Source organism: Lagenorhynchus albirostris, chromosome 5 (genome assembly GCF_949774975.1).
Source record: "Lagenorhynchus albirostris chromosome 5, mLagAlb1.1, whole genome shotgun sequence".
NCBI classification, from domain to species: domain Eukaryota; kingdom Metazoa; phylum Chordata; class Mammalia; order Artiodactyla; family Delphinidae; genus Lagenorhynchus; species Lagenorhynchus albirostris.
In genome coordinates this window covers 61,504,867-61,530,543 of record NC_083099.1, presented here as the reverse complement: position 1 = coordinate 61,530,543, position 25,677 = coordinate 61,504,867, and the positions used below count along the sequence as shown (strand labels likewise).

Sequence of the window (25,677 nt, the reverse complement as noted above, 5' to 3'; positions counted from 1 at the left end):
CTACTGTTCAAAATGCTTATAGTGGGCTTCTCTGGTGGTGCAGTGGTTAAGAATCCACCTGCCAACGCAGGGACATGGGTTTGAGCCCTGGTCTGGGAAGATCCCTCATGCTGCGGAGCAACTAAGCCCACATGTGCCACAACTACTGAGCCTGCGCTCTAGAGCCCGCGAGCCACAACTAGAGAAAGCCTGCACACAGCAATGAAGACCCAATGCAGCCAAAAATAAATAAATAAATAATTTTGTTTTAAAAAAAAAAGAAGAGCACATTTCTGCATTAGCGTGTCCCAGGAAGAAGAGAGACATGAGAGGCAACGCTGAGTCATCCCAGCTCCTCTCAGCAGAGCTCAGCTGACCCTCAGCCAATCCACTCATCTGTGACAATGAATGGAAGTGAATGAGTTGTAGGACAGTTTATGATGCAGCAATTTGGTGGCAGTAGCTCACTGGTACACCCTCTATGTTGGTACTTCCCCTCAGCCAATAAACCTACCTAAGTCTCCCATTAGGCAGGGAGACTCCCAAAAGTCTTTTCTTTGGGGGGGGAAAAATTGAAATCTTGCCATCTGTGACAACATGGATGAATCTAGAGGTTATTATGCTAAGTCAGACAGAAAAAGACAAATACCGTATGATCTCACTTATATGTGGAATCTAGAATAACAAAACAGGGACTTCCCTGGTGGTCCAGTGGTTAAGACTCTGCTTTCCAATGCAGGGGGTGTGGGTTCGATCCCTGGTCAGGGAGCTAAGAACACACACACAGTCCCTGGTTGGGACGCTAAGATCCCACATGCCTTAAAAAATCCAAAAACATAAAACAGAAGCAACATTGTAACGAATTCAATAAAGACTTTCAAAAATGGTCCACATCAAAAAAATAAATAAATAAAAATTAAAAAAATTAAAAAACAAAACAAAATGAAAACAGACTCATAGATACAAATAGGTGGTTGCTTGCTGGTATGGGGGGGATGGGTAAAATAGGTGAAAGGGATTAAGAGGCATAAACCTTGGGTTATAAAATAAGTAAGCCACGAGAATGTAATATACAGCATAAGGAATATGGTCAATATTATTGCAATAACTTTGTATGGGGCCAGACAATTACTAGACTTACTGTGGTCAACATTTCATAATGTATGCAAATGTCAAATCACTATGTACTACACCTGAAACTAACATAATATTTTACGTCAACTATATTTCAATAAATTAAAATTAAATAAATAAAAATGAGAAACCATCCCTATCTTCAAGGATACCATCGTTTGTTGACTTGAAATATATATTTTTATATACATATTTTCTACATATAGAATAATATACATAGCAATAGTAATATTGGGACTTCCATGGTAGCTCAGTGGTTAAGACTCTGCGCTCCCAATGCAGGGGGCCTGGGTTTGATCCCTGGTCAGGGAACTAGATCCCACATGCATGCCACAACTAAGAGTTCACATGTTGCAACTAAGGAGCCCTCAAGCGACAACTAAGGACCTGCCTGCTTCAACTAAGACCCAGTGCAAGAAAATAAATTAATTTTTTAAAAGTCCTATTTATGTGTAAATAAATGAAAATAGTTTTCTTACTTTTCTACTGCAGATCGTTTCTGTGATTTGCTCTTGTAATTTAATGCCATCTTAGTTTCCATTCCAGTATACACAGCAACACCTGCAAAACAAACAGTCTTAAGATAATCCTCTACCATGTTTCACAAAAGAAATGTACTCACTAGCACGAAAGAAAATCTAAGAAACTGTATCATCTGAGAGTTGTCAGAATTTGGCTTTCCTTTAAGTCTTTCTGGAGTTTTTTTTAAAAGGCTTTCCAAGTGCAATTTTGGGAAATTCCAGTCATTCAACCGGTTGAATGAGGAAGGCATGTGGGTTCTGTTCCTGAATTATAACTGGGATATCTGAATGAAAGAGGTATTATTTGAGTTGGAATTGATGGAGGAAAGAATTCGGAAAGATAAAGAAGGCAGGGAAGGCCATTACAGACAGAGCAAACAGTGTTAACAAAGACAAATAGAAAAGCGCTTTCTGTTAGGCTGTAACAATGGATTGGCGTCAGTTTGAAAGACCTTGAATGCCAGAATCTGGAGTCTAGACATAATCTCATAAGCACTGGAAAGATAATATGGAATGTCAGAGTAAATGAAATAAACACAAGGAAAGTGCTATTTTAAAAATATGTGCCTACGTGAATGACTGAGATGAGAATGACAGTAATAAGGGGACTAAAACTGGGGTAGGACCAGTCTTATTTAAAAACTTTGGAGTTAGAGCTTGGTTTGAAGGCTAGCTCTGCCACTTATCAGTTCTGTGACCTTGAGTAAGTTATCTAATCTTTCTGAGTCTCAATTTCCCCATCTTTAAATGGGAAAAATACCTAATAAAACTGGTATGAGAGTTGTGTGGCAGATTAGCAAAATGCCTAGAAACAGAAAGACGATCAATAATTGGAATTTTCACTATTGGAATTATCCTTCCAAGGCAGGGATTACAACTCAAATGATAAAGGGCACCAAAATTATAGAAATGTGAGAAATGAGACAAAATGGTACAACACAGAGAGGTGGTGCTGAGGAAAACAATAGCAGACCCATTTAAAGGCATTCAAATACACGTTTCCTAAATTGAGTGTGAAAGGTGTTACTGCTAGAGAGGTGTTAAAATACAGCATTACACGAGAGGGCCTAAAAGCCCTGGAGGTTTTCTCTGGCTTCTGCCATTAAAACTTTACTATGGTCCCCTTTTTAAAATTGTGGTAAAATACACATAACATACAGTTTGCCTTTTTAATACAATTCAGTGGCACTTAGTTACATTCACAATGTTGTGCAACCATCCTATCTAAGTTGAGAATATTTCATCACCCGCCCCCCCCCCCGCCAAAAAAATCCTGTACCCATTAAACAATCATTCCCAATTCCCCTCCACTCCCCAGATGCTGGGAACCACTAATCTACTTTCTGTCTCTATGAATTTGCCTGTTTTGGGTATTTTAAGTATAAATGGAATCATACAATATGTGGCCTTTTGTGTTTGACTTCGTTCACTAAGCATAATGTTTTCAAAGTTTATATATGTTGTAGCATATATCAGTACTTCATTTCTTATGGATGAATAATATTCCATTACTTGGATATCCTACACTTTGTTTATCCATTCATTAGTTGGTAGACATTTGGGCAGTTTCTACCCTTTGGCTATTGTGAACAGTGCTGCTATGAACATTCTCATACAAGCCTTTGTTTGAGCACCTGTCTTCTTCAATTCTTTAGGGTATATAGCTAGAAGCAGAATTGCTGAGTGATACAGTAATTCTATGTTTAACTTATTGAGGAATTGCCAAACTATTTTCCACAGCAGCTGCAACATTCTACACTCCCACCAGCAATGTATGAGGGTTCCAGTTTCTCCACATTTTTGCCATACTAGTTATATTCCTTTTTTAAAAATATATGGAATTCTTTATCAGAGAGCCTAATACTGAGAGATAAGATACAGTACAGTTAACAGGAAAGAAGAGACTGAGGAAGAAGAGCTCAAAAGCTGTAAATATTCAGTGAATAACACAAGCTGGCCAGAATATGACGGGCCATTCCTGAAAGGCGAGGAGCCAGTTGACAGCTACAGGTTATCACTGACTTCACAATTTACCTAGAGTTGACTCAGAGCATAATGAATTAGTTTAGCTCGACAATGCAAGAGCACTATTTATTCATCCTTTTGATCCAGTCAGTGTATGTTCCAACAGTATCTGTTATATAGTCACAGATCAATAAGAATTCATTGAATGAATAAACAGATGAACAAATGAGTCAGCAGTTTTAACAATCCAATCTACGAATAATCATAATGGAATTTTATACAAGTGGTTTACTGCACCAAGGTGTCAGAGTATATAGTTCTCAACACCATTAACAGAAGTGCCAGAATTATCTTAGCATGGAGTATTCACGAAGAAAATATAAGAGCAAGGTTCTAACCTATTACTCAAAAATAGGAATTAACAAAAAATATAACACAAAATTATATTAATACAATCTTTGAAAGAAAATTATCATAGACAATACATTATCTAACCAAAAGACCACAAATACTGTGCTTTTAAAAATACTTCATATAAAGCATCAAAACGAATCTATAATTTAAAATTTTCAATATATACAAACCAAAAATTTCTTTTGTGTTTTTTAATCTGGCTCCACGAAGCAAGAGACTCTCTGGCCCCAGAGGTCTAGGGAAAAAATAACCAAAATCATTGAATATATTAAAATTTCAATTAAATTTTAAAATGGCATCTTTAACAGACAGAAGGTACTTCAGCTATACTTATAACAATGCTTTCATATAAAACCAAAATCTCTGCTACTGTAAAGCTGTCGAGGTCAATCATGATGCTAGTTACCATAACAACCAATATCTGCCTTAGCATTTCAGTCATTTTAAGATCAATGGCTCAGAAATAAGACTATACCTGTAGATAAAATCACAAAGCCACTTGTTTCAGAAGTTTAAACATAAAACTCAACAAAACCAAAAATTAAGCAATGATTTTAAAATGTTTTACACAAGATAAAATTCTGAGCAAAATCAATTAACATTTTTCAAAGGGAAAATACAGAATTAAAATGCAGTGTAAACAGGTTGTGTGAAGAATAAAATGCAAAATAAACATAAATTGTAGTATGATTTGTATATAACTGCATGAGTTCTGCACAATTAAAATTATACTAGGTTATAGAAGATAACATAGTAAGTGAGTTAGTACTTTTTCTAGGCAAGATCAACACTACAACTTGACTACTTGCATTGCATACTTCCTGGAGCACAGGTCTTCTTGCTGTTTGAATTTCTCTCCATAAAGGAGATATAAAACGAAAAGAAATAACTAGAAAGGAAAATTGTATTTTCTTAGTGATAGCAAATGATAAGACTCTGGTATGGATAAGTAAAAAAGCCTTTATTTTGTTGATATTCCTTATCATAAGGCTTTTCTGAAATATACATACACAGTTATCCAAATCAAACAGAATCTGAACCAATTCTGAAGAGGTCTGCAAACCTAAACACTGTAAAAAAAATAATCCAATGAACACAGTCGGTGGGGGGCCAGGTGTTTGGGCTATGGTTAACAAGTATGGTTTTATTATATAGTCGTATCTGGAGCACCCTGAATGGATATTCCAAAATCAATTATTCAGGAGCCATATTATAGCTCTTTTCTACTTGGTTTTGGTTCCAGCAATGAATAGAAAAACTTTGAGCTCATGTTGGCATATAAAATTGGGATATAATGATAGAAAGCTTCAAATTAAAAGATAATTCATCAGTTCACTCTGGTTGCTTTAGCAAAGAACATGGCTCTTTTTTTTTTTAAAAACCATTCTACCTGCTAAGGTAACATAATTGATCTTTTCCTTTACCAGCCACAATATCTTAATGCAATCCATACTACGTATCCACACATGCATCCCAATATGTCACTGTAGAAATCAAAATAAAACCCAGTCACTGTTATTCAGCAGGGGTCCTACACTTAAAAAGACCTTGTTACAGTTTATTGAACGTGCTCCTGTATTGACTTTTATTAAAAGTGTGAATCCATGCTGATGCATATTTTTGGTAGCTTGTCTTGAGGATTTCATTTTTAAAAATTCTCAACTCTTTATGTTAGTGACTTATTTCATGCAGTCAGTATAAATTGAACGTCTCCAGAAAAGAGGTGGAGTGCTAAGTTAACTAGAAGTTCAAGGGCTGATTCCGAGGTTTTTTCTAAATTCAGCTTTGTGGTCATGAGTAACAATGTAATCTCACCCTATCAGAAAATCTTTGAAATGAGCCAAAGCCTTTCATGTAGGTACCAGAAATTAACCTGAATATTGAGGGAAAACAAATCAAAACAACCAACCAACCAAATAACCAATCAGAAGAGTATATAAGAAGTTACTGGCCAATAAATACTCTAGTTTGTAAGGAATGATCTTGAAGTGAAGAAGACCATAATATTTTTATTTGTTAAACATTACATAAGACATTTTTTGTATTAGAGACTTATGTGGTGGTACGTTTAGATGTGTAAGGATCTGGATAGGGACCACTATGATTCCTTTATGTTACTACCCAATATATCAGACAAAGAAATATGAGTACACAAATAATCTTACTAAATGTTTTTGATGTCATTTCCTGGCATTTGCTTCATCCTCATCTCATCTGCTGCTGCTAGAAATTACTAGAAGATGAAATGCTAAATGTTTTTAAATTAACCCTTTCCCATGATATGGGATATGGATATACTTGATATGGATATACTTGATTTTAGTCCCTCCCCCAAACAATTCTCACTTATAAGCGATTGGATAATACAAATTTATTCTTACCTTACAATTTCTTCCATTTGTTGAGTTATTATCATTCGTCCCATGAATCTATCAAAGAATTCACTATGTTACAAAAAAACTAATGAATGATACATTACTTATGACATCAATGGGTGGAAAATTTTAAGACAGTTCTGGCACTATTCTTAGATACGAAACAAAACCAACCTTTTGCATATATGAATGGTCCAATATTCATGTTAGAAATTACAAAGGTGAATCAGTCATTAAGCTTTAAAAAATTAATATTCTTGGAGTCCCAGGGAGCGATCAGGGGTGCTGTTTGTCTTACCATCCTCTTCTGCTTCACCCCTTTCCCTTTCCTGAACTGTTTTGTGGAGGAGCAGTGTAAAGCCTTCCCTCACTATGAAGTGTGCTCCTTGCCATCTGCTGCATAATCTTCCTGGGCTTCGCAGATGATGTACTGAATCTGCACTGGCGCTATAAGCTGCTGCTGCTGCCCACAGCTGCCTCACACTACTTCTCCTCATGGTCTATTTCGCCAACTTTGGCAACACGACCTTTTTGGTACCCAAGCCTTCTGCCCAATTCTTGGCCTGCATCTAGACTTGGGGATCCTGTACTATGTCTACATGGGGCTGCTGGCAGCGTTCTGTACATGACCCTCGTCAACTTGCTACTTAAAGTCTTTGGGCCCATGCATTAGAGAAACCTCACTCTGTTCCTGCTGCTGCTACATGTCATGGGCAGTGTTGTCACCTTCTCCAATGGGTACCAGCTTGTCGAACTCTTCTGTGATGTCTGAGTCCCCTAATCCACTGCCCTTTGCTTCACAGCCTCCAGGGTTCCTGACTCAGGCTGACCTCTTCTGGATCAAGACTGCCTCTGGGCTCAGGCCTCTCCCACCCTTCATTCTCCTTCAGATTTTGTACTCAACATTTCCTTTCCCCTGTGATTACTGACATCCTGGGCTTTTCTTGCCCTCTAATGACTACTGATTGGACTTTGCCTATGGCTTTCTTCAACTTGCCACTCTGCCCTCTCCGTCCCATCTCTGCGCCCTTCTAAGGTGGGATACTGTAGCTTTTATGCAGTTACCCACAACTCTGACACTCAAGGAATACGTTGGGCCTGGGGATAGAGGACACAGGCTCCTGGCTGAGGATAAGGACACAGGCTCAAAGATGACTTGACATTTGACTATAAATTAAGTATTCTGATGATTAAGAGCAGGCTGGGGGCGCCAGGTGTTCCAAATGGTGACAAGAAAGTATTGTCTTTAAAAAAAAAAAAATTCTTGCCATCTCTACTCCAGCTATAAGCAAACTAATGAATGAAAAAATGTTTTCAAAATGGCAATGCAAATGTAATATATTATTATGATTATCAGTTTGGTCATGATGAGACTTTATAATTGCTACACAGAGATGCATATATTATTTAGCCAACAATGAATGCTCATACATTTTTATCACAGTTTACTAAATAAAGACTCCGGTAACCAGAATCATTCATTCACTCATTCACATACTTATTCATGCACTCATTTATCCAACAAATATTCACTGAGCAAACTACTATGTGTGAATTACGTGTGGAGGGTAGAGTAGTAAGTAAAAAAACTATTAGTGACCTCCAGAGCTTCTTTAACTTTTGGTTTCCTGAAATTTAGAGTGAGTGGCCTGTTGTTATAATGAATTTTCATAGCCTGGCCTTTTAGTTCCAATTTCCACTACCAAAACAGCTCCATAGCACAAAGTCAACTCAAGTGAAAAATTACTTTCTATAATAGTGAGAGGTAAATTCTGAGTTGAAGCAAATTCTGGGCAGAGCCTCACGTTAATCATTTAACTATGCAAAGAAGTATTAAGCATGACTTTCCAAATGTCCCCTGTTATCCCTCCTGTTTCCAGGTTACAGATGCTTCACCCCTTGTAGACTTTGGATTCATTATTTCTTGCTAATCTCTTACTTCTTCTTCCTTCAGCCTCCTGTATCAGGGAGAAGCACTGCTTTTTTTTTTTTTTTTTTTTTTTGCGGTACGCAGGCCTCTCACTGTTGTGGTCTCTCCCTTTGCGGAGCACAGGCTCCGGACACGCAGGCTCAGCGGCCATGGCTCACGGACCTAGCCGCTCCGCAGCATGTGGGATCTTCCCAGACCGGGGCACGAACCCGGGTCCCCTGCGTCGGCACTGTGCCACCAGGGAAGCCCTGTTGTTTTGTTTTTTTTTTTTTTTTGCTGTGCCGCGTGGCATGCGGGATCTTAGTTCCCCAACCAGGGATCGAACCCATGCCCCCTGCAGTGAAAGCATGGAGTCTTAACCACTGGACCGCCAGGGAAGTACTGATTTTTAATTATCTCTACTTAACGGAATTTTATGTAGCTCTGGTTTGAGCCTCAAACTTTGGATTTAGATTCAAAGAGCCAATTCAGCTGGTGACTCCTAGACCCTGTTCAGAGATAATGTGTGGTCAGTCTTTCGATTTTCCTGAGCCAAATGGCAACAAGAGACCTGTTCTCCTTCATTTTATCTGTCCCGTTATCCTTGATTCAAAAGCACTTCTTGTATTTGTTCATGCCAGTACCATGCTGGATTAACTCATTCTGCACTTTCCATAGTCCTTTCTCCAAACCCACACTATGATTTGTTTCAAAATGGAAAAGAGCTTTATTATTCTTTACTGATTATAAAGACTGAATATACTCAAATACACATACTTTATAAAATGATTCAGACGATGTAAAAAGACGACAAAAAGGAAACAACAATCATCAGTAACCCCACTACTCAAATAAAACATTATTAATATTTTGAGGTATGTTTTCCAGGCTTTTTTTCCATGCACATATAAATATGTATGTATCTTAAAAACAAAAATGGGATCATATCATAAATACTGTTGGTAATATTTTCTCCCCACTTAACATGTCCTGTGAAAAATACAGATCCAGGGCTTCCCTGGTGGCGCAGTGGTTGAGAGTCCGCCTGCTGATGCAGGGGACATGGGTTCGTGCCCCGGTCCGGGAAGACCCCACATGCCGCGGAGCGGTTAGGCCCGTGAGCCATGGCCGCTGAGCCTGCGCTCCGCAACGGGAGAGGCCACAACAGTGAGAGGCCCGTGTACCGCAAAAAAAACCAAAAAAAAAAACCAAAAAAACAGATCCACATCATTACTTTTAATGGCCACACATAGCATTGTATTTTGGGGTCACTGCATAATTTATTTAAGTAATTCACTACTGACAGAAGCTTAGGTTTTTTCCCAACTTATGGACAGTCTAAACAATACAGCCCCAAACAAGCTAGTGTACATATCTTTTCACATTTGCATTAAGATATCTTTTTTTTTTTTTTTTTTTTTTTTTTTTGCAGTATGTGGGCCTCTCTCTGTTGTGGCCTCTCCCGTTACGGAGCACAGGATCTGGACGCGCAGGCTCAGCAGCCATGGCTCAAGGGCCTAGCCGCTCCGCGGCATGTGGGATCTTCCCAGACTGGGGCACGAACCCGTGTCCCCTGCATCAGCAGGCAGACTCTCAACCATTGCGCAACCAGGGAAGCCCAAGATATATTTCTAAAAGCAGAATATCATTATTTTGTTAGGAAAAATTCCCAGAAGTAGAACTGATGAGTTGGAGTCTACAAAAAATAAAGAGAATAGAAAGAATTAAAAAAAAAGAACAAAAAGAGCAAAGGAGCCAAGGAAAGAGACTATGGAGAATACTGTGAAATATGCACCTGCTAGAGGCTGTACCTAAACAGAAGACTCTCCTAGTTTTTATTTCTTCCAGTGGTTGGGCAGAGATAATTTCTTAACCGTACTCTAGCCTCTCCTCAATAAGCTGTTAAAGTTTTCTAAAAGGAAATAATGTGGACTTCCCTGGTGGCGCAGTGGTTAAGAATCCACTTGCCAATGCAGGGGACAAGGGTTTGAGCCCTGGTCCGGGAAGATTCCACATGCGGCAGAGCAACTTAGCCCGTGCACCACAACTACTGAGCCTACGCTCTAGAGCCTGTGGGCCACAACTACTGAGCCTGTGCTCTAGAGTCCGCCAGCCACAACTACTGAAGCCCGTGCACCTAGAGCCCGTGCTCTGCAACAAGAGAAGCCACCACAATGAGAAGCCCGTGTACCACAACGAAGAATAGCCCTCGCTCGCCGCAACTAGAGAAAAGCCCGCGTGCAGCAACAAAGACCCAATACAGCCAAAATTAAGTAAGTAAATAAATTTATTTAAAGAAAAATAAAAAGGGAAATAATGTAACCACTGTTAACTAATAGGTAACTGGGAAGGAACTGACAATATCCAAAGGAGAAAAGTTAATAAACACAGAAAAATGTTCAGCTTTTCTTTTTTTTCTTTCCTTCCTTTTTTTTCTTGGCCGTGCTGCATGGCTTGCAGGATCTTAGTTCCCCAACCAGCGACTGAACTCAGACCCCGGGAGTGAAAGCGCCGAGTCCTAACCGCTGGACTGCCGGGGAACTCCCTGCTCAGCCTTTTTAGTAAAACAATAAATTAAAACTAGTTTTAAAACTATAAAACTATTATCTACAAAATCAGCAAAAATTTTAAAACTATAATACTTAATACTAGGGACTTCCCTGGTGGCACAGTGGTTAAGAATCTGCCTGCCAATGCAGGGGACACGGGTTTGAGCCCTGGTCCAGGAAGATCCCACATGCTGCAGAGCAACTAAGCCTGTGCACCACAACTACTGAAGCCTGTGCACCTAGGGCCTGTGCTTCGCAACAAGAGAAGCCATCGTAATGAGAAGCCCACACACTGCAACGAAGAGCAGCCCGCACTCACTGCAACTAGAGAAAGCCCGCGCACAGCAACGAAGCCCCAACACAGCCAAAAATAAATAAATAAATTTTAAAAAGCACGAAAAACAAAACTTAATACTTGTAACATTTTGAAACAATAATAAGCCTCATAAACTTATACTTAGCTCATAGCAATAAAAATTAATCCAATGTTTTTGGAAAGTAATGTGTCAGTAGGTTTAATAAAGGCCAAATTCGATTAGGGTTTTAATCTAATAATTCCACTTTTGCAGCTCTGTCTGTTCTTAGGGAATAATCTAGTATTAGATTATTAACTCTAGGAGTCAGGAGCTATCACTGTTTCCTTACTGCTGCATTCCCAGTATCTAGCACTATGCCTCAGTTATTGGAGGCACTCAATATATGATGAATAAATGGGCAATAAAAATGTTCTCAAATCCTTTGATTAAGTAATACTGTGGAACTCTTATCATTCATTTACTCATTCAACAGATATTTATTGAGTGTCTATTCTGTTCTAGGTATTTCAATTCAATAGTTAAGTGAATTGTAACACACACAAATCTTAGTTGCATATATCACAGAATTCAATAAAAGGAAAAACTTAAGTGCATAAAATTAAGTCCATAAAGATATTTATTCTTTTCAACTGTCAACAAACATGTAGTAAGGCCTCCTATATGCCAGATCTGTTCTAGGTGCTTGGGATACATCAGTGAACAAAACACACAAAGATGTCTGTCCTTGAGTTTACAATTTAGTTGGAGAAGGAGATAATAAGCAACAAACATAATAAATAAGTACATTACATAGCATACTAGAAGGTATTATGTGCTATTAAAAAAAAGCAGGAGAGGGTAAGAAGGATTAAGTCACAGTATTAAATAGTCAAAGTAGGCCTCACTGAAGAAGTGATTTTAAGCGAAGACTAGAAGGTGGTAAAGGAGTTAGATAAAGAACAGCTAGTGAAAAGGTAGAAGTGGATATGGCATTTTCAAGGGAAAATAAAGAGGCCAGTGTAGCTCGAGGGTGAGGCACGAGGGAGAAGGGTCAAAAATTAGATCAGAGATCAGTTGGGGATGGAGGCAATCAGTTAGATCATTATAAAGATATGGGTGAGACAGAAAAGCCATTGTAAGGTTTGGGCAGAGGAATGCTATGATCTGACTTACATTTTAAAAGGATGACTCTGGCTGCTTTTGTGAGAACAGACAGACCGCAAGGGAAAGAAGAGTAAAAGCAGAAAAACCAGTAAGGAAGCCTTTGATAGCAGTAATCCAAGCAGAAGATAATGCTGGTTTGGATCAATTGAGTAGCAGAGAAGGGGGTGAAAGATGGTCAGGTTTTGGATGTATTTTGAAAGTAAACCAATATGATATTCTGATGGATTGGGATGAGATGTGGCAGAGAAGGTGAGAAGAGGTGAGCAGAGAGGGGATGAAGGAGTCATGGCTGACTCCAAGATTTCTGGCCGGAACAACTGAAAAGATGGACTGTCATCAGCTGAAATGGGAATGGCCGTTAGCATAAAAACTTCTGGAGGAAAGATCAGGAATTCAGTTTTCAACGTGATTAATTTGATATTTTTTACTAAATATCCAAGTGGAATTGTGGAACAGGAAGTTGGATATAAGAATCTGAAGACTAGGGAAGAAATCTGGGATTGAGATATAAATTTGGAGTCATCAGCATATAGATGGTTTTGAAAGCCATCAGCCAGGATGAGATCACAAAGAGTGAGTTCAGATAATGAAAGGTATAGGTAGAGGAGGGAAGAGGACTGAGGATAGTCCTGGGGCACTCTAACATCAAGAAGTCATAGAGAAGAGGAGAAATCAGCCAAAGAGATTGAGAAGGAGGGACTACTGAAGTAAGAGGAAAATCAAGAGAGGGAGATGTCTTGGAAGCCAAGTGAACAAGTTGTATCAAAGAGGAGGGAATGATGAACTATCTAACTACTGGATTCTGAGTTGGTAAACTTATATGTAATAAGGTGTCATGCAATACTTCTAATAGCAAAACAATGGAAGAGTTAAGTATGGAAAGACTGGGGAACCGTTAGGTTCTAGTACGTTTACTTAGACTATTATGCAGCCATTAAAAAAGATCATTAAGAATACTGTGTAGTAAGATGGAAAATACTTTAAAAAAACCACAAAGGCAATCCATATTCTTTCAAGAAATATTAGAAAATATGGAGAACAAAAAAGGTGATTAAAAAGCAGCTGAAATCGTACCACCAAGAAATAAGTACTAACATTCTGACATGTAATTCCTCTAGGTTTTTCTTTCTCTCTATACCTATTTTTTTTCTATCTAACTACCTAACTACCTATCAAATACACATACATACATATTTCTTTTTATATAATTGGGATATGAGACTACAGCTCTATAACATTTTATTCAACATTGTATTTCAGTATGTTGCTATGTCATTAAATTCTTTGAAAGCATCATTTTTATTACCTACCTAATTAATCTTACATCTATACCATAAAGCCATTTAACCATTCCTCCTACTTGGACATTAAAAATTTTAAACATCAATATTTCCCTTATAAATAGCATATAGTATGGTACAGTAAACTGAAAAAATACAGTTAGAGATATATAAAATATCTTTACAGCTGTGAGTTCCTCAAGGATGGAAACTGTGCTTATTAATCTTATTTATCACTTATCATAATGAGCACAAAGGTGCTCAACAATAATTTGTTGAATGAATGAATAAAAACAGCAATAAAAATTTTAAAGTAGTGGCATAATTATGAGTTATTTTTCTATTACAAAAGTCTTCTGTAGTAATTACATTTGTATTTTAAAAAAACCCATATACTTTCAGTAAGGAAGAGGAAAAGAGAAAATAAAGAGGAATACCTTATATTCAACAGTGAATTATTTCTTATTTAACAAAAATATTTTTAAACTTTCTCCCCATTTTCCAAATAACGTAAAACCACCCACGAAAGCATTAGTTACATTTGATCTCATATTAATCTTATGCTTTCTTAATGCTGCATCATTTTCTAGTTTTTAATACTAATCTTTTAATAATTCACCCTTGTCTGAGACTTGGAAATAACAGCAATAGAGAACTCTTAAAGTACTAAATTCTTCACAGTTAAATCTATCTTATAATCTAAATGCTCTTAAAGCATAGAACTCCAAATTTTTACAGTTAATTGGAAAACTCCATATTGTATCCATATTTGACTTTGATGAAAATGCAAGATTTTTATAATATCACATAGAGAAAACTCCATTATAAATATATGGATCCAGAATAAAGATATGTAAGACATCTGAAAAATCCAATGACTAGTGATAAGATTTTAAAACATTTCAACCAACAAATGGAGATGGAGAATATGACAAGAAGCTGAGGGTAATTTTTACAATGTGGTTATACTTTATATTCTATCACCAGTTATTGAGTAAAAATGAGTAGTTTCTCATGGAAGTCTTTAATAATAAAAAGTTGTTTCCATTCCATAGACCACAATAATTAGCACAGCACTCACTGAAAGATAACTTACACTGTATTAATATTTAGTAAATTGTAATGTTAAAAGTAGTTAGTTCCTATTGAACATAAAGACATGGCCCTTGCCTTCATGGAGCACATATATACACACGCACTCACACACGCACACCATTAGATTATTTTCTTCTAAGGAAATAATCTTATTTCTGTTGTAACTACTATTATAGTTATAAAGTTTATTGCTATTGTTATAAAGCCAATTCATACCAAAGTAGAAGGTAATAGGAAAGAACATGTGACTAAAAGCATGGCTTTTGAATTAATACTTTGGCTTAGAATTCTGGCAAATTCTGCTTTTAGCTTTTTTCCCCTTTAACTGATCTCCCACCTTGCTCCCCCCAATAATGTCAATTAGCTAACTATCTCAGTGCACGTTTATCATTGTAAAAATGAAATCTGTAAACAGAACTTAAAATGAGCATGGTGATTATCACACCATACCTGTACAAGTCTGCTTCTGGTTGCTGACATTCTATCACAGCTATAAGAGTGTCCAAATTGGCAACTGTCTGTAATACTGCTGTTTCTGGAACTGCCACATGGGTCTGAAAAAAAGAAAAATTAAATCACAGTTTTGAGATCTACATGGAACTTTAGATAACATTTATTTCAAACCTCTTTTACATATGAAATCACAGCATTCTGTAGCTGAGATCACTTAGCTAGATGGCAGAAGAGAAAGAAGAATGTAAAATAACAAGTAGTAAAAGGAGCTACTGTGATTACCTGTCTACAGAGGACATTTGCATACCAGGAAATTTAAGTCTGTGTTAACAATCATTACTGCTCTAAGTTTATTATAAAAAATTTAATAGGGGGAAAAAGTGTATCAAATAAAATCCTTGATTGTATTAATACTTTGAAAACTGAGAAAAATGTAAATGTGTCCCGTATCTAAAAAAGCACCAATGTATTAGAAGATTATTTTTTTCCTAAAAACACTTTTCGCTTTTCTTAAACTTGACTAAATTATGTGAGGCTCCCCTTGAAGTAAATGTATAATAACATTATTTCTTTAAAAAACACTTAACTTTTAAAAAGTTTCAGTAATTTAAAACATTTCTCCTTTTTCAGGTCAAACTTTATTACCTTAACCAAAGGAAAGTATTACTATAATCCAAAGGCATTTTGTTCACCAAGAGCGACACTCAAACATAAGCATGTACAAACCTTCAGGTTAGTTTCTCCATCCAAGCTAGCAGTTGTAACGTGACAAGAACCATCAAGTCGATCTGAGGACAGAAGCACCAAATCTGCAGGGAAAATTTCATCTTTGGCTACTCGAACAATATCACCCACCTATGAAGAATTTTGGGGAAAAGTGGATATACAGATTTTAAAAGGCAAAGACTAAATTTTATTGAGTTCTAAACAAGTGGTCTATCATAATATTTTAATGTAGGAAAGCAGACTTTTAACTAAAACAATCAGAGAATTTGTGATTTCAAAGTATTATTGATTTCTATTATTTACTAAGTGCATACCCGAATGTTTTTTGATCTAGTTTTTACAAGGCCACCACTTCGAACAACATAAACAGGAGCTCCATTTACTTCATTATCTGAGTTATGTCTTAACCAATCTTCATATCCCTGTAAACATCAAAAGAATAAAAAATGCCCCTCTTAGTATTAGAAGATACTTTTTATCAAATGAGAAAAAGAAACATAAAAATTTCCCCCAAACATTTCATTCATTAGAATTATGTTAGGCTACCTGACTCAGGTATTTGACATTCATCACTACTAGAAACACTCTTTTCTCTTGGTTTTCATCACATACATGTTCCTGGTTTTCATACTATCTCTCTAATTACTCCTCCTCAGTTTCCTTACAGGAGGCTCCTTCTATGTCACCTTAATGGGCTTTTTTTGCACCGTTCACTTTCTCATTACCAGATTTCTTCTATCCCTGTGTCTTCAAAAAGTTCTGAAATTTAGGGACTTCCCTGGTGGTGCAGTGGTTAAGAATCTGCCTGCCAATGCAGGGGACATGGGTTCAAGCCCTGGTCTGGGAAGATCCCACATGCCGTGGAGCAACTAACCCCGTGTGCCACAACTACTGAGCCTGCGCTCTAGAGCCCGCGAGCCACAACTACTGAGCCCACGAGCCACAATTGCTGAAGCCTGTGCACCTAGAGCCTGTGCTCTGCAACAAGAGAAGTCACCTCAATGAGAAGCCCACGCTCTGCAACGAAGAGTAGCCCCTGCTCACCGCAACTAGAGAAAGCCTGCGCACAGCAACAAAGACCCAATGCAGCTAAAAATAAATAAATAAATTTATATAAAAAAGGGGAAACATAAGCATTTCACAAAGAATCCTTTGATTAAATGTTAAAGAGTGGTAATTTTTAAAAAATATTTATTTATTTTTTATTTGCTTGCACTGACTCTTAGTCGTGGCAGGAGGGCTCCTTAGTTGTGGCTTGTGGGCTCCTTAGTTGTGGCTCACTAGCTCCTTAGTTGTGGCATGTATGTGGTATCTAGTTCCCTGACCAGGGATCAAAACCAGGGCCCCTGCATTGGGAGCGTGGAGCCTTATCCACTGGAAAAGACTTATGCTATTTTAGAGAAAATTCAAGCACTCAGAGGTATAGCACAAGTATAGATAATGGAATGATATCTAAGAAGTAACATTAAGTGATAAAAGTAAGGTACAGAATGTGTTGTAGTCTATGCTATCATTTGTGAAAAATATATGCTTACTAATGTGAACACTTTGTATAGATACCTGGACTAATGTACAAATAATGGCTCCCTCAGGGGAGGAGAACTAGGAGACTAAGGGATAGGAGCATAAGAGACTTTTACTATATGTTATTTAATTAATTAATTTATTTATTTGGTTTACAATAGCCAGGACATGGAAGCAACCTAACTGTCCATTGACGGATGAATGGATAAAGAAGATGTGGCACATATATACAATGGAATAGTACTCAACCATAAAAAAATGAAATTGAGTTATTGGTAGTGAGGTGGATGGACCTAGAGTCTGCCATACAGAGTGAAGTAAGTCAGGAAGAAAAAAACAAATACCGTATGCTACATACATGTGGAATCTAAAAAAAGAAATTAAAAAAAAAGGTTCTGAAGAACCTAAGGGGAGGACAGGAATAAAGACGCAGACATAGAGAATGGACTTGAGGACACAGGGAGGGGGAAGGGTAAGCTGGGACGAAGTGAGAGAGTGGCATGGACATATATACACTACCAAAAGTAAAAAGCAGCTCGGTGCTTTGTGACCACCTAGAGTAGAGGGGTGGGATAGGGAGGGTGGGAGGGAGGGAGACACAAGGAGGAGGAGATATGGGGATATATGTATATGTATAGCTGATTCACTTCATTATAAAGCAGAAACTAACACACCATTGTAAAGCAATTATACTCCAATACAGATGTTAAAAAAAAAATTATTTGGCTGTGCTGGGTCTTAGTTGCGGCATGTGGGATCTTCGTTGCAGCATGCAGGATCTTTAGTTGTGGCATGTGGGATCTAGTCCCCTGACCAGGGACTGAACCCAGGCCCCCTGCATTGGGTGCACACAGTCTAAACTGCTGGACCACCAGGGAAGTCCCTATGTGTTATTTTATACTGTTTCCATTTTTAAAAAATATGTGCATCTATTACCTAAAACTATTACAACATTATAAAATATAAAACAAATACTAAAGATTGCTCTGAAGGTCTATGTTTTTCAGGGAGAATCCTTTTGGGAAAGCATTTTTAAGACACAAATTATGCTGGCTCAATTTAAGATGTGGTATGTCAATTTTAGAGAAATTTAATTGAGAGTCAAAATACCTTTCCTGAAACTGTCAAAAAGCATACTTTTATAGTCAGATGACATCAATAAAGCAATAAATTTAAAATTATCTTTTTCTGAAGTTATCATTCCATTTACTTCCATTGACAAATTTAAACTAAAACAAAAATGTATTAGAAATCTTTGGCTTACAAGTACAAATGAAAAAGTATCATTACATACAATCTATGATACAAAATAGACTGCTTTTTCACAAGAGCAGTCATAAGCAGATTTACTTAGGGTTTTATTTTGATTTTTTAAAAATCTGTTTTGTTTTGCTTTGTTTTTAGCAGTTACACAGCGATTTTATAGTGCAGGGATTTCAAGTGCTAACATAATTTCTGATTTTTCAATTGAAAACTCTAGAGACCATTTCTTGATGTTTCCTACCCTGGAAAATGTTGTTCCCCTTGATTCTTCAGACTCTGTTGTTCTTACATTCCTAATTACCTTTCATATCTTGCTTACTATTATTCTTTTGTGTAGATACACTTGTCTCCCAAAATCCAAATATATATCAGCAACAACTCTAAACAGTTGGGGAGGCATACAGTTAAAATCTTTTTAAACACAAGTTCACAAACTATAATTCATCCTACATGTCACTGCCAGATTAAGCTTTCCAAAACACTGTTTTAATTCACTATCCTGTTCAAACCCCTCCTGACAACTCTCAAAGAGTCTTCCAGCCTCTTTAATTTAGTACCAACATCCATTTCCAGTATGTTATCTTTTAGTACATTCCTACACAGGGTCAAACATTAGTCAGATATGTCATTCCCTAAAATAAGTCTTGCCTTTTCTTCCATTTAAGCCTTTGCTCAAGTTGTTTGTTTCTATCTCACCTTCTTTACCAACTATCATTTTATCCATATTCCAAAGTCTCATCTCTAATATTTCTTCCATGAAGCCTTCCTTGATTATCCAGATGAAGTGTTCCACCCTTTCTCTGAATACCTACAGCTCACTGGCTCTTTCTATGATCTTATTAAACTATAATTATTTTTGTATTTGGTCTTACCTTCTCTACTTCATACGTTTTAAGCTCATACAGGACAAAGATTATGATATTTACCAGAGCACTATATCTTGCATTACACAACTAAAGAGAACACAATTTGCAAATATAGCTGGAAGAAGTTAAAAAAAAAAATCTAACAACTTCATTCATATTAAAGTATAAACCAGGGCAAGAAGTATTACAACATTTAACATTGCCTTAAAAATATTCAAGAGATTCATTCATTCATTTATTCACCTATCAAACAAATATTTACTGAAGGCCAAATATGTGCACAGCCTTGTTCTGGTCACTGGTAATAAACTAGTAATATAAAACAAAGTCTCTTCCCTCATAGAACGAAACATTCAAATGAAGATGACAGACAAACTAATAAACAAGCATTTATTCAATAGAACCATAGGTAGGCAAAAATGATATGAAGCAAAAAGACCAGAGCAGGAAAGAAGAAAGTGACACAGAGGTCAGGAAAAGCCTAAGATATCCAAGTGGAAACAGTTGTATTTCCAAGCACAAAGAGTTGTATATGTGTGTCTGGAGTTCAGAGCATAGTTTCAGGATACATGTAAATTTGAGACCCATCAACATATAAATGGTACCTTAAGCCACTAGATTGGAAGAAATCACCAAAAAGGAAACTATATATAGAAAAGAGGTCCAAGGGACAAATGTGTGTTACTTTGATAAAATAAATGACATCTACAAAGCCAAGTAAATATGCATTAAGTGATATGGATGCTTACTGACTTACACGAATTCTCATCTCCAACAGAACACTGAATATAGGGAAATCAAACTTAGAACGGTAGCATGATATTCTGACACACTAGATAAATAATGCAACTGTTAATCTACAGACTCCCCTTACCCATATCATGTAAGTAATAAATATACTACATCTCAGAATTATTAAAATGTTTTCCAATTTTGTTTCCATGTCAATTTCTACCTTATCCCTATATCTTATATAATGAATATTTATCATACTGACACAAGAAAATTCAAATTAACTCCCTTTCAGGAGGAAGGGTTCAGTTCTGTATAATTGAGCCTCTGGCCCAGTATCTTCTCAAAGATATTTTGAGAAGTGGTAGTATATAAACATGTCATTTCTAGGAATTTTTAAACTTCTTACTTGTCATGTTTATCCAATAATACTGTTCTTCTATACCTACTTTTTTTTTTTTTTTTTTTTTTTTTTTTTAGCGGTACGCGGGCCTCTCACTGTTGTGGCCTCTCCCGTTGCGGAGCACAGGCTCCGGACGCGCAGGCCCAGCGGCCATGGCTCACAGGCCCAGCCGCTCCGTGGCACGTGGGATCTTCCCGGACCGGGGCACGAACCCGCGTTCCCTGCATCGGCAGGCAGACTCCCAACCACTGCGCCACCAGGGAAGCCCAATATACCTACATTTTAATATCAATTCAAGATCTGGTTGAAGCTATTTCCCCTAGAATACTATTTTACATAAAAATCGACCTCACCAGAGGAAGTTGTAAAAAGTAGGAAAGCACTGTACAATTCTTATTCAGAAATGTTCGTGCCAGAAGTACATGTTCTGCTCCTTATAAACATATCCCCTTTGAACTGTATTTCCTTTAAATATGACCAAACTCTGCAAAGATGATTATAATAATTAATCTGTTTCATATATGAATTGGTTTGTACATATAAAATGCTTATTTTTGGATGCTCCCTAGGTGTATCAAAGGAACGACATATTTTAACAATTGTAATCATCCCATCAGTCACCAGGTACCTGATAACGATGGCTTAATTCAGTTTAATTTTACCATAGGCAGAATCAAATAAATTTCTTGTTATGAAAATTATTTTCACAACAATAAATCTTACTTTGGAGTGGAAATATTAAGCAACTTCTGAATGACTTGGGAGAAAAATAACAATATGAAGTATTTCATACCTGCTTTATGGCTGTTACTGTTATCACAAAGAATAACGGGAGTCCACTGGTAATTGGACTGGTAGGTGTATCAATCATAAGCTGGATTAAAAAACAGAGAAGGCAGAGTATATTTTATATTGTACACATATTGTGTATACTGTAATAACATCTAGAACCTCATAATTATTGGGAAATCTGAAAACATTATACAAAACATGTATCATGGTCCAGATGAAAAAATAACATGAGAGAGAGACTACGCAGTGAGTGTAGTTTAGGTCACAGTTTCACAAGTTCACTTTGATGGCTTTTATATGGGGTTAGCAGAATACCTAAATCTATTGCATACCCACAAATACTGCTAGGGTGGACTCAGTCTCTGCTTTCTTAACACAGAGTACTTAAGGTCTTCCTCGGTATTTGCCTTGGAGGGGAGCTATAGCTGCTCAGAATCTCAGTTCACATTTCTTTGCCCATCCTGAGAAACGCTGTAAAGTCTGTCAGTTTTTACCCTGGGATCCAGCATAAACTCACCACTTAGGGAGAGAAAACAAGAAATGGGACTAGGGAAAGGGTTTCTTTCTACAAGTGATTTTGTTACACCTAGCGGAGCCAGAAGGGTACAACTTGGAAAATGCTGCTGCAATTATCTAAATCATACAACTGAGGTTTCAATAAACTGCTGGAAAAGAAATATTTGTAGTAATTATATCTGGTTATTTAGAACATGGGTCTAACGATTTATTAATATTCCTTTACTCTGGGTAGGCCAATTAAATTTGTTCTACTCCACACACAAGCTGAATTCCTTATCTTAGCTAGTAATTTCACAAATGCATGTTACATGGACATAGTAAGTATAAATTTCTCATTTTTCCAACTAAACCAAGCTGAAGTTCTACTGATGAAAAAAAATCAGAAGTTCCTTTTCTGTTCATGAAGCAAAGCAATTAAAAAAAAAAGTTTCCTCAAGCTTTACAGTGACTACTTCACAAGTTTTTTTCTTTTGAAAGCCCAGGTTCTATGGAGAGAAAAGTTCAGAGTTTATACAAAAATTCAATGCCACACTGGAATACACTGCCAAGGTATTATCAGAAAAGAATAACCTCTTTAAAAGAAAATGACACTTATTTTAAATCCTGATTTATACTCAAGTTTCATAAGCTGTTCTCTTGATATTTTGACATTAGGAAAAAAAGCACAATGTGAAAATCAAGAAACTGTCAAATAGCTTATAATGAACATAGATTTAGGTTAAGAAAACAGTCTCCTGGAGAAAAATCAATAATCACGGGGATTCTTAAAAATTATAATTAAAAAAATTTTTAAATAAAAGTAAAATTTAAATTAAAAAAAAGAAAAGCCAAAGAAAGATTTACTTTGTACAAAGATGGTTCCATAGGCAGAAATGTGCCAAAAACATGTGCTGTATATTAAAAGCCAAAATATTTATGTCCGAGGCAGAACATCTGAAAGGATGATGTTATTTTCTTGGCTTTGATTATGATTATCAGCACCATAGCAATCAGTGATAAAACAAAATACAATTAATCTTAAAATTCACTGGCTATTTTTCAGACATCTTGATGTGGTTTAAATCATTGTATTCAGTGAATACAATGGGGAAGCTCTGCAAAAAAAAAAAATGGTCCCACAGTCAAATGATTTAGAATGCAATATAACTTTTCCCTGAAGATATATTTTTAGAACCCATGTCTACAAACTTAACAATTTATGAAGTGATAAAGCTTACCTGAACCAAAAATATAATAAGAAAATAAAAGTTTGCCACTCTTCTGAATTGTTCAAATAAATTTTTTGGAACAAAATTCCACACAGTATACTAAAAAAAACAAAGGAAAAAAAAAAGAAAAAAAAAGATCAATAAGTTAATATTTTAAAATAATATATACTATACACATATAATAACAAGAAAAGTAGTATCAGATTTACTAAGCCCTTAGACAAATTCATGTAACTCTCAATGCTACAAAAACTATCTGGTTTTTAGAGTTTCAGGGCTTTTATTCTATTTTTTTCTGCCTTTTACTATTTATTGGCAATTTTAGTATAATTTTTAAAAATGAGATAAACTGGAACCCATCAATTTTGCTATTAAATTCTTAGTTTTTTAGAAGTTGGAGATGGCAGATCTAAAATAATATTTTAATAACTGATTTTGGTTACACAAGACTGAACCTAATGCTGAAGATGAATTAAGAGTTGATAGAAATGCTAACACTGGATTCAATTTATTTTAAATTTTATTAAATTTATATTATATTTATTTTATATTTTATTTATTCAGAAACAGAGGCAATGGTATAATTTTTCAGTTATTCCATTAAGCATGGGATATGGAAAAATAAACTAGAATGTGAAAAAGATTAAAAATTACTTTAGGTAAGTGATCACTGGTATAACCATCAAGAAAATCTCATAAAGGATATGAAAGTCTGTCACAGTGTCAATTTTTAAAGACAGCAGAGTATAATGGTTACGAACATAGATGGTAAAGGGTTAAACTGCTGTGGCCTAAATCCTAATCCAAGGTCATTTAGTGACCTTGGACCTAATCTCTTTGTACTTCACTTTGTGCCTCTATAAAATGAGGACAATAACAACAATCATACTGTATAGGGTTGTTATAAAAATTAAATGAGCTAATATATTTATGAAGCACTTACAACAGACCCTGGCTCATATTAACTGCTGTGTGTCTGTTGTTGTATTATTCATCAGTTTATAAGCCTATAATGCTATATTATGGGGGCAGGGTAATATCGTACAAATTTTACTTGTGCCACTCACTATTCACAACACAACTTTATGCATGAAACAGGGAAACACTTCACAGCACTGTTACTTTACCCTATGTCCATTCTCTCAGTAGAATCTAAGATCCCTAGAGACATTGTTTTATTTACTGCTCTATTGCAGTTACACTAGAGCACACAGCTAGAGATCAAAACTTTAGCAGAATAGATAAGTAAATAAATATGCTTGGAAAAAGAATTTTTTTCCCAGATAATTCTCCTGATGTCAGGCAATAACCATTGGTCAATTCAACTACTGACCAATAACCATTGGTCAATTCAACTATTGACCAATTACCATTGGTCAATTCAACTATTGACCAATAATCATTGGTCAATTCAACCACTGACCAATTCAAGATTTTCTCTGGTGCAATGAAAGACAGTTCTAATTTCTGAATTTTGGTACGTCAGAAATTTGCTTCTTAATCAGTTTTTTTTTTTTTTTTTTGGGCTGCACTCTGTGGCTTGCAGGATCTTAGTTCCCTGACTAGGATTGAACCTGCGCCCTTGGCAGTAAGAGAGGAATCCTAACTACTGGACCGCCAGGAAATTCCCTTAATCAGTTTTTTAAGACCTCAAACATCCTTTCACATATGAACAATTTTATAAATACGGTTAGGTTCCCAGAAGAGCCCACAAAAGCCTATTTGACCCAAGGGTATATAAAGAATAGTACAATTCCTAACACCTTCCTTTCTTAGGTGAAATTATATTTTCAGTTCTAATCTGGGATACCTGAAACATATTTACCTGTGGTAGTGGTAGCACCAGTGGCTCTAGAATCTGGGATTGGGAACTATGTTCAAGGCTCTAGAGAGAAGAGAGGTAGAGACTTCCTGGAACCAGAAGAAGTCAGTGCTCAATGTGTGCATATGAGGTGGTAATTCTGGGTCAAACCATTGCCAGTTGATCTTCACTGGGGTAAAAAGGCAGTTGTCCCTACAGGGGTCATAGTATTTCCATGCAACTTCCTCAGCACCAGATCAAATGTATAAAACTTTATAGGAATTAACTTGACGATGTTCTATGTTTACATCAATCTATATAATAGTGACAATATATTTTATCTTTCAGAATCTTGAAAAGAGCAACTATATAAGTTGGTAATAAAGTAAATTAATTGGTTTCAGGATGCTCTCTTTGGCTAGCTCAATAATACAATGGAAAAAGTGAGAATACATAAAAATTTCTTAAGAAAGCTAGCTTACAAATGTTAGGAATTATTGTTTTCGGGTTTTCTGAAATACAAACATTAATAGATTGAATAAGTCTAAATTCTGCATTTGTCCTGTCACACATAGAGGAGGCACTCTAGTAGAATAATATTAAGACACATGAAAAAACTTCTAAGAAAAATAATTCATTATGCTTTAAAATTATTTTAATTATTATGTAATAACAGTCAAGAAAAATGAACTAGAAGTATACCTTCTCT

The 25,677-nt window shown here is 36.3% G+C and overlaps 1 protein-coding gene across 10 annotated transcripts in view; it reads right to left on the bottom strand.

The window, feature by feature from the left end:
• The window catches only part of ATP11B (ATPase phospholipid transporting 11B (putative)), a 134,084-nt gene that overhangs the window by 81,429 nt on the left and 26,978 nt on the right, over positions 1-25,677 (bottom strand). For 8 of the 10 annotated variants that reach the window (XR_009540683.1, XR_009540682.1, XM_060150073.1 and 5 more), the window contains exons 3-10: positions 23,177-23,266; positions 21,442-21,522; positions 16,175-16,282; positions 15,861-15,989; positions 15,132-15,235; positions 6,395-6,442; positions 4,184-4,248; positions 1,593-1,674 (exon numbers count right to left, since the gene is read on the bottom strand). Coding sequence is in view for 8 of the 10 variants with exons in the window: in XM_060150073.1 (XP_060006056.1) it covers positions 1,593-1,674; positions 4,184-4,248; positions 6,395-6,442; positions 15,132-15,235; positions 15,861-15,989; positions 16,175-16,282; positions 21,442-21,522; positions 23,177-23,266 (707 nt within the window). In the remaining 2 variants the exon portion in view is untranslated. Of the gene's footprint in view, positions 1-1,592; positions 1,675-4,183; positions 4,249-6,394; positions 6,443-15,131; positions 15,236-15,860; positions 15,990-16,174; positions 16,283-18,888; positions 18,925-21,441; positions 21,523-23,176; positions 23,267-25,677 lie in introns of those variants that run through there. The other 2 variants (XM_060150075.1, XM_060150081.1) reach the window with 2 other exon arrangements.